Source organism: Pinus tabuliformis, chromosome J (assembly GCF_031772625.1).
Source record: "Pinus tabuliformis cultivar Carrire ecotype Pingquan chromosome J, CPIR1, whole genome shotgun sequence".
Classification (NCBI taxonomy): domain Eukaryota; kingdom Viridiplantae; phylum Streptophyta; class Pinopsida; order Pinales; family Pinaceae; genus Pinus; species Pinus tabuliformis.
The window spans coordinates 162,606,150-162,619,962 of record NC_142295.1 but is presented as its reverse complement, the minus strand read 5'-3'; the positions used below and the strand labels follow the sequence as shown (position 1 = coordinate 162,619,962).

General features: G+C 34.2%; 1 protein-coding gene across 1 annotated transcript; it reads left to right on the top strand.

The window, feature by feature from the left end:
- The first annotated feature begins 1,216 nt into the window (after window positions 1–1,216).
- LOC149226182 (cypmaclein-like) lies at window positions 1,217–2,020 on the top strand. The gene is made up of 3 exons (XM_089375231.1): window positions 1,217–1,273; window positions 1,356–1,410; window positions 1,585–2,020. Exons 1-3 carry the CDS (start codon window positions 1,217–1,219, stop codon window positions 1,788–1,790), a joined length of 318 nt encoding a protein of 105 aa, XP_089231357.1. The 3' UTR covers window positions 1,791–2,020.
- Window positions 2,021–13,813: the final 11,793 nt, after the last annotated feature.

The following is a 13,813-nucleotide window of genomic DNA, read 5'->3' as shown; positions in this document are numbered from 1 at the left end:
GAAAATAAAAACACTAATCATAAAAAAAAATGACAGATAATAATTTATGGATCATAAATGCACCAAATTATATATACTTATCAATAAAAACACAAATCACAAAAATATTGCAGATAGTAATTTATGAATCATAAATGCACGAGATTACATACATTTATCATTAAATTATTGACTTGCTAAAATTCAATAGTAAACATAGAACTTATTATGTTCTCTGACTTTTTTTTTTTTTTCATGGCAGAACAAACATAATATTATTTATATGAGAAATATAAAAGAGTCTTACTTCTACATATTATACCAACAACCACATCCCTTTTCCAAAAAAATCCTGAGGTCTTTGTTTACTTGTTTTAAATTTTGGAGCCTTTTAGGTAATATATTTTTGATGGAATTTGTCTGAAATTTGAGATTACTAAATTGTGAACTCTCCCTAATGAATGTTCTAGAATTTTTTGAAAATAAAAATTACCAATTTAACAAAATGATTTAACCAACGCAACATTTCACAATCCGAAAATTATTGTTTAACAAAAGACATAAAAAAATAAAATAGTTAAACAATGCCATTAGGAAAACACATCGTCCTGATCTGATTTTTTTATTCGATAGCGGACGTTAATATTGCAATTTGCAATTTCTGCCCTGCGCGCGACAGCTTGTCGTACGCGTTATCAGACTGTCAAGCACACAGCCTTCATTTCAATCAATGTCAACTAAAGCTTTTGCTTTCATATCTACACGGCACACTGTAATGGAAAACAGTCAGACTCCAGAGTGAAAGGCGTTTTGCTTTCATATCTACACCGACACGGCACACTGCAATGGAAAACAGTCAGACTCCAGAGTGAAAGGCGTTTTGCTTTCATATCTACACGGCACACTGTAATGGAAAACAGTCAGACTCCAGAGTGAAAGGCCCACACGCGCATGGGAAATGACAATCCCTGTACCAAAGCCAAAAAAATAACAAAAATAACTCTGCCTTACAGCTACTTTACTGCACCTAATCGATCACGTTTTCTGAACGCATTTATGAATATCATATACAGATTGAGTGCCATCCAGCTCATTCTGTGCAGACTGCGGTATTCACCGCCATTTGCGTATGTTTCTTTATCTATAAAAACAGGGGTCCCTGCAATTACCCCTGGACTAAATTTATCTGATAGCATTGAAGGAAGAAGAGCAGGATTTGTAGATAGCCATGTTAGCAATGGCAGCAGTACAGAAAACGCTTGCTCTGTTTGTTTTTTGTGTGATACTCGTGCAGGCAAGTTTGTCTCATGAAGAATTTGCATTATATTAATAACATTAAGCAATCAGTTTTGACAGAAAATAGTTGTATTTTGCAGGTGCAGCAGCAGGTTTATGCTTCGGGGACAATGCAACGCCAGTTACTGCAAACAGGTATGTTGTTAAAGTTGGGTTCTTGTTTTGTGGGTGTGAAGATTTTCTGGAATGGGTATAAGGATTTTCTGTTATTTTTGCTGGGTTGTTGCTTAAATTTTAGTTAGTGTAAAGATTTTGTTTAATGGATATACAGATTTTGAAGATTTTGTTCTCTGGGTCCATGAAATGCAGGTGCTGCTGGTAATACCACAGACTGCCCAACGCTGTGTGATGGGCGGTGTGCGTTGGCTGGATGGGCGAACAGATGCCTTCAGTTCTGCCTTATATGCTGCGGTAAATGTGACTGTGTTCCCTCTGGAACATACGGTTATCCTCCGGGGGACTGCGACTGCTACGCCAACTTGAAGAACTCCAAAGGCGGGCACAAATGTCCTTGAACAACTACTACTTCACAGTATTATGTTGCAAGCTCTGAATGTATTCATTCTCTGAACTCCCCAATTCGTTATGATGGTGGCGTTGCAAATAAAGTGTTTTTCTGTTTTGGAAATCCAGTTATTCTGGTACTGTCAAGGAGTCCTGTTGTTGTCTCTAGATAAAAAACAATGGACACAACTTCAACTATTTGCGTTGAAAACAGTGAATAAAGGCACCTATTTGGATTTCACCTGGTTTTCTTGCCTTTGGGTTCTGACTTTACCTGTTTCTTTTCCTGTTATCCTTCTGTTTATCTTTACTTTGATCCTCAAACTCTTTGCTCCTACCTATCTTCAGCTATTTGTGAGGAAGAGAGTGGCAAGAAAAGTAAAAAGCATATTAAACAAGATGACTATAATGTAAATGGGTAAACAGTATTGCACTGATCTATGTAAAATATTATCATTTAAAAATAACGACGTTGTCTAACCAGGTCACAATGTGGGATGGTTAATTCCTCAGCGTTGGCTAACCAGGTTACAATGTGGGATGATTAATTTCTCACTGGAATTTGGCGAGAAATTCTTCTCACTGATTCGGAGAAATTCTTTTCACCAGAATTTGGCCAGAAATCAGATTGTGGGAGTGGGAGTGTTTAAATTGTTTTTTAAAAACTCAAATCTAAGGGTACATGGGTCAGTACCCTTAGAGGTTCAAAAAGTTTAAATTGTTTTTTAAAAGCTGATCAAAGGTTTAAATTGTTTTTAAAGGTTAATCAAAAGTTAAAATTGTTTTTTAAAAGCTAAAATGTGTTCAAATTCATAAGAAAATCTTGGATACCTATATCTTTGGGTACTCATTTCAGCACTATCAGCATCATCAAAAACCTTGGTGTCCAAAATTAAGAGTTGTCAAAAACTTCGGGAAACCATATAGAATTTTTTTATTGCAATGAAATTTACAAAATAGTAAAAATAAAAAATGCAATACCCAGTCGAAGCACCGTTTAGATATAATATAGAAATGATTAATAACCATCTTGGATCAGTGTATCCTAAAACATTTGATCCCGGATTTCGGGTATACAGTCAATGATTCATGACCATTGGAGGTGGCAACCGTATTATTTGGGTGCTTTAACCATCTTGGATCAATGTTAAAACATTTGATCCCGGATTTTGGGTATATAGTTTTTTTATGATTCATGACTATTAGAGGTGGCAACTGTATTACTTGGGTGTTTTTCTCTAGAGTTATAAGTCAGAGTACTTTTTTTTGGTTAAGAGTTTTTGACCAATTATATATACGATACCAATATTTAGGAGGCACTGTCAGATGTGGAGGTGCTGAATTCTTCATCTTAGAAAAAGATAAAGGTTGGAGCGCTTGGGTTGGAAGGTGGGCTGATGGGGCCAAAGGCTTATATTGGTTTTGGGCTGTTTGCTGGTGTATTTGCATGTTAGCAGTTTTTGCCCATCTTTTGGATGCATTGTGAGAGATTGCTGTGCTGAAGTCTACATCCTCTAGAAAAAATAAAAGGTTGGAGGGCTGAGGGATGTTTGGTTGGAAGGTGGGGTGATAGGGCACTATCAAGGCTGGCGGAAGGCTCATTTGAGCCTGTCTTGCTTTCAAATGAGGTTTGGGTCATCCAAAAACCTCCATCTCATTTGAGCCTGTCTTGCTTTCAAATGAGGTTTGGGTCATCCAAAAACCTCCATCATCCGCCAAGTGAAAATAGTGGATATTCATTTCATCACCATCAAAAATCGCTGAAAATAAAAAATTATCAAAAACTTTTTGAAACCATATGAAATTTCAACACCATTAAAATCGCTCAAAATAAAAAATTATCAAAAACTTCTTGAAACCATATGAAATTCCAGCACCATCAAAAATCGCTCAAAATAAAAAAATTATCAAAAACTTCTTAGAAACCATATGGAATTTTTATTGCAATCAGTTTCCAAAAATAGCAACATAGTGAATGGGTGAGGAAACTTTGATTAAAGTATATTAATCAAAATAGTAAGGATAGTGAGTGAGGAAACTTAGATAAATCTAGTATATTAAAAAAATAGTAAGAATAGTGAAAGGGTGAGGAAGTATATTAAAGAAATATAATGACAGTAAATTGGCTAATTCGATCGTACCGGTTTGTTTTTAAAATTATTAAATAATAATTTTTTTTTTTAATAATAAAATTGGAATGAAAAATATTATTTAAATTTATTTATATTTAAAATTATTTTTAAGTAGTTTTGAAATTTTAAAAATGTGAATTTAAGTTAGTTGTGGTTATTTTGATTTGTGTTGTTTAATTGGTGTTTTGGAGATTATTTCAAAAAATTTAGTTTTTATTTGTGGTTAAATTTTGATTTATGTTGTTTAAATTGGTTTGTTGAGTGAACATATGAATTTAGCATCTTCTGAAACTCTGGGCACTTTGAATTCAGCGTTTTCATAAACTCTCCGCACTTAGATTGTGAAGAGTTCACTTGTTAAATTTGTGATTTCAATTAGATAATAAACCAGAAAACTTTTTAAAAAGTTGTACTAAAAAATGATGTAGTCTAACTTATAAATACGAACCAAAAAACTTAAAAAAAAATTGCAATTAAAAACTAAGTAGTTTACTTATAAATGAAATAGAGAAATTTACCTTTTTGACAACATTCTTTTATTGTTAATTTTATTCAAAATGGGACATAGATTTTTAAAAAATTGAGTTTAAATTGTTTAATTTGCATAATTCCAGTGTCATAGAGGTTTTTAGGGCGCTGATTTTATTTATGCATTCAAAAATATATTTCAAACAATAAAAAATCTGGAAATTGTATTAGATGCATTCAAAAATATATTTCAAACAATAAAAAATCTTGAAATTGTATTAGCAGCTTTTAGTGAATTTTGGTGAAAAAAACTATTTCATCTATAAATTAAACTACACCTTTAAAAATTATTATAATTTAAAAAATCTAAAAAAATTATAATTATAAATTTTCATTTTCAATCAAAAGATTCCTTATAAATTTTAAATAAAAAAACATAATTTCAGTTAAAATTATATTATCAAATTCTAAAATATTGAAAAATTAAACTACTCTATAAAATACCTGCACATAACCCAAAAGAAAAGAAAACGTGTTACGTAATTGGTGCCAATACAATATACACATAAATCCAAAAGAAAACAAAACGTGTTACATCACCGTTGCCAATGCAAATATACTCTTGTTATTAACAAGCGGTAGTTTAACTTAGCTGGAGGAATTGTTCAAATAGTTATGAAAATTCCAGTTATATTTAAAGAAAATCCGGTAAGGATTTTTGTAAAGTTAAGTTATAATTGTTAAACTTCAAAATTTTAGGTGTTCTAGACGTTTTTGATGATCTGAATCCATTTCCACCATCAAAAACACGATTCAAACACTATCTTTACAAGATTTTTTTGATACTTTTTGCCCGTATTCCGACCACTTTTGGCTGTCCAAGCAATTCCTTCCCCTGGTTAAACGACTCTTAGTAAGAATGGTAGATTCACAAAAAATAGAACGAACACAATCTTCGATGCATGAAAGGGATTTCCAGTAATTCCAAACTTTATTTCAATAGGTTGGAAAGTCCCTTCAATAATAATAAACTGAAGTCCCTTTATTAATAATAAATAGAAGTGAAGTTTTGGAGTTTAGGTTAAGTTAGGTTATAGGTTAAAGTAGTTTATGTTAAGATAGGTTATGTTAGGGTAGGATGGGTAGGTATTTTAGGGTAGAGTAAAGTCTGGAATAAGCTAGGTTAGAGTAGGCTATGTCATGATAGGTTAGAGTAGGCTAGGCTATGATAAGTTAAAGTAGGTTAGGATAGAGTCGTTTAGGGTAGGCTAGAGTAGGCTATGTCATGATAGGTTAGAGTAGGCTAGGCTATGATAAGTTAAAGTAGACTAGGATAGAGTCGTTTAGGCTAGAATATGGTAGGCTATAGGTTGGATTTGGCTAGGCTAGAGTAGGCTAGGCTAAGATACACTAGAGTAAGCTAGGCTAGGGTAGAGTAGGTTATGTTAGGTTAGGCTATTCTAAGCTAGGGTAGGTTGGGCTAAAGTAAGCTAGGTGAATTTCTAGTTGGAATCCCTAAAAAAAATTGTGACCAAATTTTGACTTGTATTGTTTAAATTGGTTTTTAATAGCCTATAAAAATTCAACACCCTCATAAACCCCGAGGCACTTTGATTGATTGTGAAGAGTTCACTTGTCAAACTTGTGATTCCAATAAATCCCTATTAAATTCAAAATAAATTAAATCAGAAAAAAAAATTAAAAATATTTCAAAAAAATCACTCTTAAAACTACTTAATAATAAACTAAACCAACTTCTTGATATAACAATACATTAAATTGTATTTATATGAATTTATTTGATTATAAATTATTATTTTTTTAGAAGCTTGCTTATCTCTTTCGATTATACATAAAGCGCTACAATCAGTGTGTCGCGTGTTACTATGTAAATCAAGCAGCAGAGTATTTTTTAAAATAAACAATATGTCTAATTGAGATTTATCACAACCTTGAGGTGTATGTAAACAAAAAATGTCTGATTGAGATTTATCATAACCTTGAGCTGTATGTTATTATTAGTGAGTGTTTTTGCATGGTGTTCTTTTAAAATGAATAAAATGTTTGATAGAGATTTATCCTAACCTCCAAGGTGTTTGTTAGGATTACTGAATGTGTTTTCAAAATAAGAAAGATGATTAATATATATTTATCATATGTATGTTAAGATTACTGTGTCGCTTAAAAATTATGAAGGACAATCGTATTTTCATGATTATTTAATATAATTAATAAAATATAATTATTATGAATTATATAAAAAATACAATGTAATCTAAAATAGTTCATTATTTAGAATTTGGGGTTTTGCCTTTTTCATTTGAGTTGGCATAATTGTTTCCCAATCTTTTCTATCCTCATTCTTAATGGTGTATTTTTTAACTTGAGTGAGTTGAATTTGAGTTAGATTTTAAAATTTGAATTAGATTTTAAAGGCATAAGCCAAGGTTTTATATTATTTATGATGCACATGTGCTTGTTCAATTTATCAAATTTAAGTGAGAGTTACTTGTAAAGGCAAATTTTGCTTTTGTCTTACTGCTATGTTTTCATGCCTACTACCTCAAATTTGGTGATGTGCTCGTGAGTGGGAGGAAGCTAAATGTTCTCTTTAAAAGCTAGATGTTTGCTTTTGTGTTTGGCCATTGTAGAGCATTGAAAAGGGGTCGAGTTTAAAATTAAGTAAAGAAAGGAGCAAGGAAAGGGAAAAAACCAAAGAGTTTAAATATCCCTAGGTTAATTGGAGGTAAAGGGGAAAATGAATTAAAGAATTGACTTGCAGTGTGGAAGGCTAAAACAAAAATGCATTGTGTAGGAAGTGGAAGAGTGGCAGTGTGTGCACACTCTTTGATTGAAAAGGTAAACTTGCATGTTTTGATGGTGTCCATCCCTAAGAATGAACCTACCGTGCAATATTATGATGACCAACTTGATTTTGATGGTGGCAAAATGTCGAATCATTCAAATTATTGGAGAGCTTCTAGAGGTTATTAGTGACCATGCATATTTATTAGTCTATAAGCTTATTAATACATTTATTAGTCTATAGGTCCATTAATGGGCAGGGCTGTATATGCGCACTGCTAGATTATGTCTTTGCTTAAATCTAGTGGTGGGCATATACAACCTTGAGCATTAATAGGCTTACAACCTAGTAAATATTGGTTTCTATTATTAGTTGAGCTTGTACCTTGTTTTCATTTCGTCTTTATTAGAGAGTTGAAATTGGAGAGTCATTATAATAAACGACATTCTCTACAGAGTCAACGAATTTGCTTGGACGATAAAAAAGGATAAAAAATAGTTGGAATTGGGTAACCTTTTTTTTTAAGTTTCAGATTTGTGGTTAAATCTGACAGTGACACTGTTTGAATCATTTTGGATGGTGGAAATGGATTCAACATCATCAAAAGCCCCTTGAAGTTTGACAGTGGTACCCAATATTTACAGAAAATTCTACCGGATTTTATCAAAATCTTTTTGGGATTTCTATGATTTTCCTGGCAATTTGAAGCCTGGGAATAATAAACTATGTCTTGTAATTATTTTGTATTTTAAAGATTTTTGGTTTGTAATTTTTTTGAATTTAGTAAAATAATGAGTTTTTGTTATTTAAAATGTGTTTTTAATATACAAATAAATTTAATGCTAGCGAAATTTGGGGATATTCAAATTATTCAAAACTCACAATTCAAACTTGTAATTTCAATAAATGTTACTAAATCTAAGCAAATTTTATGTCCAAACAACTCTAAAACATAAATATAAAAGGCTTGACCAATTTTTCTGGTTAATTTTAACCAAAATCTAGTAGAGATTTTTAAAAACTTTAGTTTAAGTTGTTTAATCTGTAGGTAGTTTTTCAGGGTGCTGAATCCATTTATGCATTCAAAAAATTATTTTAAATAACAAAAAATCATATTTTTGTTTGAAATTGTATAGCCAAATTCCCCTAAAAAAAGTTATTTCGTTTATAAGTTGGAGTAAGCCAATATAAAATAGTTAGAGTAAGACATAATAAGCTAATGCCACCCATGCAACCTAAGAAATGCTAATGCTTGATGATGTTGTCACTGGTATTCACCACTATAAAGTAGTTAGAGTAAGACATTGTTGGGTCCCTATAATACTAGTGATTACCCCATTACTATTGTAGTTATACCCCTTATTTATATTGTTGTGCCCCTATTACCCCCATATTGTTATTTCTGTGCCCCATAGAATCCCTCTATTGTTATTTTTGTGGCTTTATATTATTATTGTTAGGTCGGCTGGATTATATTGTGACTCCTTAGACTCCTATATATAGAAATGAGGTTTTGTCATTTGTATCATCCAAGAATTGTTCATTTATGTAATTTAAAGGAGGTTGCCCCCTCGAAGAGGCTGAATTCTAAGGCGTTGATCTTTCTTTTCTATCTTTTCTTGAGCTGGTTTCATAACATTTGGTATCAGAGCTTTGGATTCTAGGGTTTCGCTGCTCCAAACAGATCATCGTGGCATTTTCGCTATAACTTTTTTTCTGTGACGTTTCAGAAGTCGCAAAAAAAACCCATTTGAGAAGAAATCGCGCTAAATCTTGGGTCCAAATTTCAGATCTTTTCGCGCAATATTTGCGGAGATATCCACTGAGGAAGTTGGTCTTTTTGCAGACTCCTGAATTACATTCAAAACAGGTGACCTAGGGAAAATCGTCATAACTTTTTCTCTGGGGATCGGATTGAAATTTTGTAAGAAGGTACAGAAAGAGGACAGACTGTAGTTTCTTGTATATCTTTTTCAGAACCAAAGGTCAAAAATTGTACACGTGGCACTTCATACAAGTTCACTCTGCTGGAAAGGTCTATAATCAGGTCATCTTGGGAGATTGTGCATAACTCTTTCTTGGAGAATCCAATTTGGATCAGACTGGTGGCATTGGAAAGAGGACATAGAGAGCTACTACAGGGCACAATTTCAGAACTAGATGATTGGAAAGTACAGAGATACATCAGAGGCAATATCAAGCTCCTACAAAGTGAAAAAAGGTGTGTAGATTTTTTTAAATTTTTGCTTAAGCTTGGTTTGAAAATTTATTTTGAAGGAATTCAAAGGGCATAGTAGAGCATTATTATCGGTAACTGATGCCCCGAGGAAAGAAAATGCAAACACCTAGTAAGGAACCTGAAAGCTTTAGCATGACTCATGAAGAAGAGGAAGAAATGCAACATGATATATCAAAATTACAAGACCAAGTGCAACAACTGTCCCTTGCACAAAAAGGAACAGAATCTAAGATGGATGGTTTAAAGAAAGATGTAGAAGCTAAGATGGATCGTTTAAAGAAAGGTGTAGAAGCTAAGATGAACTATTTAAAGAAAGGCGTAGAAGCTAAGATGGATGGCATGGAAGCTAAGGTGAATGGCATGGACGCTAAAATTGATGGCATGGATGATAAGATGGAAGAATTGAAGATAAATATGAATAAGTTGCTACAAGAAATGGTTACTAAGGGTGAAAGAGTACTAAAGGAAACTCATGATGAGAACAAAAGAAATGTTAATCATGATTCCATAGACTCTAATGTTGGATCGAAGACTCACCATGTTCCAAAAATCGATATGAGGAAGTTTGATGGCAAGGATCCCGCCACATGGATATTACAGATGGAGCAATTCTTCGATCTCAATAATGTGCAAAACACACAAAAGGTACGTATGGCAACTTTATATTTGGAACCAAATCAGTTTGTATGGTATCAATGGCTTTGTTCTCGTAAACAATTTATCACTTGGGCAATTTTTACGGAAGAATTGATAGCACATTATGAGGATACAAAAAGCAACACTTTTTTTAGCCAATTGATAAGTCTCAAACAAAAGGGTTCAATAATGGAGCACATTGAGGAGTTCCAAAAATTGAACATAAGGGTAAAAGATATTCCAGAGGAGCATAGGATTGATGTGTTCATAGGGTCTTTAAAGGATAATATCCAACATGATGTGCGCCTTTGGGAACCTGATTCATTAGAGAAGGCATTCAGGTTAGCAAGAAAAATGGAAAGCAAAATTATGGCAACTAGGAAGCATACCATTCACAACTATAAAGACGGAAGTGTTGTTGCCCATAGTCTTCCACAACCTACAAGGTTGACACCACAACAATTGGAAGAAAAAAGAGCAAAAGGGCTTTGTTACAATTGTGATAGCAAATACACAAAAGGTCATAAGTGTGCTGAGAAGAAATTATTCTACATAGATTGTGAAGAGGAAGAAGAAAAGGAGCAAGAAAGGTCAAAAGAAGAGGATATATTCCAGGAACAAAGCCTAGATGAAGAACAAATAAATCCGACCATATCTTGTAATGCATTGGCGGGAATTACCACTCCTCAAACCATCAAGATAGAAGGACAAATCAAGAAGAAAAAGGTAATAGTGTTGATTGATTCAGGAAGCACCCACAATTTTATTCATTGTAGGGTAGCAAAAGAATTGAATTGCTTCCTATATCCAGCACCAGAGTGTCAAGTGATGATTGCAAATGGAGGAACAATAAATTGTTCTGGAAAGTGCCATAATATCAAGCTATCCATGGGAGAATATGTATTGACTAGCCCAATGCTTTCCATTCCAATGGGAGGTGCTGATGTTGTACTAGGAGTCCAATGGCTACAATCCTTGGGTACAATAGCTTTTAATTTTCAAGAACTTTTCATGAAATTTTCTGTGGAAGGAAAGGAAGTTGAATTAAGGGGTATTGCAGGGAAACCAGGAAAGATAATCAGCTCTAATGGCATGACAAAGCTTCTAAAAAAGGAGCAAAGAGGTGTAATTGCACAATTATGTTCGCTAGATGTTTCCACATTGGAATCATCTATTTCTCCAGATCTCCAAAAAGTCCTGGACAATCATTCCAAGGTATTTGAGACTCCCAAAGGTCTCCCACCTATGCGTGATCATGATCATGCTATTCATCTGATTCCAGGAAGTGTTCCTCCAAACATCAGGCCGTACAGATATCCATATGTCCAAAAAAGTGAAATTGAACGTATGGTTGCAGAAATGCTAGAGGCTGGTATAATTCAACCGAGTCAAAGTTCTTTCTCAGCTCCAGTAGTATTGGTGCACAAGAAGGATGGATCATGGCGCATGTGTCCAGATTATAGGGAGCTCAACAAGCTCACTATTAAAGATAAGTTCCCCATTCCTGTCATTGATGAATTACTGGATGAATTGCATGGATCAATTTACTTCACCAAGTTGGATCTTCGTTCAGGATATCATCAAATCAGAATGAAGATTGAAGACATTCCGAAAACGACATTTAGAACTCATGAGGGTCATTATGAATTTTTGGTCATGCCTTTTGGCCTTACCAATGCACCTTCAACATTTCAAGGTTTGATGAATTCAATTTTCAAACCATTCCTTAGAAAATTTGTGTTAGTATTTTTTGATGATATACTAATCTACAGCAAGTCTTGGAAGGATCATGTTGAACATGTTGACAAGGTGCTACAACTATTGGAGGAGAAACAATTATATGCAAAAAGATCCAAATGTTTCTTTGGAGTCCAGGAGGTGGAATATTTGGGTCATATTGTATCTCATGAAGGAGTTAAGGTAGACCCTAGCAAAATTAAAGCCATTAAGGAATGGAAAATCCCCACATCCATAAAGCATCTGCGAGGATTTCTTGGGTTGACAGGGTATTATCGCAAGTTTGTTAAGAATTATGGGAGAATAGCAGCACCTCTAACAACATTATTGAAGAAAGATTCATTTTCATGGACTCCGGAAGCAACAAAGGCCTTTAAACATCTTAAAGAGGCAATGTGCCAAGCACCGGTCTTAGCTACACCGGACTTCACAAAAACCTTTATTGTGGAATGTGATGCTTCAGGAAATGGAATTGGTGCTGTTCTAATGCAAGATGAAAGACCCATTGCTTTTGAAAGTCGTCCAATCAAGGGAAAGTTTTTAAGCAAAGCTATTTATGAGAAGGAAATGTTGGCAATACTCCATGCACTTAAGAAATGGCGACCCTACCTAATGGGAAGACACTTCAAGGTAAAAACGGATCATGATAGCCTTAAATACTTTTTAGAACAAAGATTATCCTCTGAAGAGCAACAAAAGTGGGTCACAAAGATGTTGGGTTATGACTTTGAAATCATCTACAAAAAAGGGAAGCAAAATGTGGTGGCAGATGCACTCTCAAGAAAGGATGAGGATGTGGAAGCATTGTTGTGTGCCATTTCTATTATCCAACCAGATTGGATAAACGAAGCAAAGGAGGAATGGAAGAATGACGAAGAAGTGTGGGCACTTATTCGAAAGCTACAACAAGATTCCAGTACTTCTGATACATTTAGCTGGCAAAATGATTCGTTATGGTACAAAGATCGCTTATACCTCTGTAAGAATTCCCAGCTAAAACAAAAGATTCTTATGGAATTGCACACTTCTCCCTTAGGAGGGCACTCAGGATTTTTAAAAACTTACCACAGGGTTAAGAAGGAATTTTTTTGGGATGGCCTTAAATCAGATATTCAAAAGTTTGTGGCGGAATGTTTGGTTTGCCAACAAAATAAAGTTGAAACAATTAAGACACCGGGTCTATTACAACCTTTATCCATTCCAAGCCAACGTTGGGAGGAGGTTTCAATGGATTTTATCACAGGTTTACCCAAGTCTGAGGGAAAGAGTGTCATCATGGTGGTAGTTGACAGACTTACCAAGTATGCACACTTTTGTGCATTATCACATCCATTTAAAGCCAGTACAGTTTCTACTGCATTTATGGAAACAGTTCAAAAGCTACATGGAAACCCAAAGATTATTGTAAGTGACAGAGATCCCATTTTCACTGGAAATTTTTGGACAGAATTATTTTCTTGTCTTGGTACTCAGTTAGCTCATAGCTCATCTTATCATCCTCAATCTGATGGGCAAACTGAGATAGTAAACAAATGTTTGGAAGGATATCTTCGTTGCTTTGTATCTGATAAACAGACACAATGGGTCAAATGGTTGCCTCTGGCTGAATGGTGGTATAACACTTCCTTCCATACAGCAACAAAAATGACCCCATTTATGGCACTTTATGGGTATCAACCACCATCAATCACATCATATTTAAGAGAAAATTCTAAGGTTCAGGCAGTGGAACATCACATCGAACATCAACAACAAGTCCTCCAACTCTTAAAGGATAACCTCGTGTTGGCACAAAATAGAATGAAACAACAGGCAGATCAACATCGCAGTGAAAGAAGTTTTGATGTAGGTGATTGGGTATTCCTACGGCTACAACCATATAAGCAAATGTCCCTAAAGCAAGCTAAGAAGGATAATAAATTATCACCAAAGTATTATGGTCCGTACAAGGTGTTGGAAAAGATTGGTACTATGGCATACAAATTGGAGCTTCCTGCAGCTTCTCGATTGCACCCA

Coding starts and splice junctions, on each gene's coding strand:
- LOC149226182 (XM_089375231.1), top strand. CDS start 1,217: ATGGCAGCAGTACAGAAAACGCTTGCTCTGTTTGTTTTTTGTGTGATA. Junction 1,274..1,355: donor TTTGTGTGATACTCGTGCAG/GCAAGTTTGTCT, acceptor TGTATTTTGCAG/GTGCAGCAGCAGGTTTATGC. Junction 1,411..1,584: donor ACGCCAGTTACTGCAAACAG/GTATGTTGTTAA, acceptor CATGAAATGCAG/GTGCTGCTGGTAATACCACA.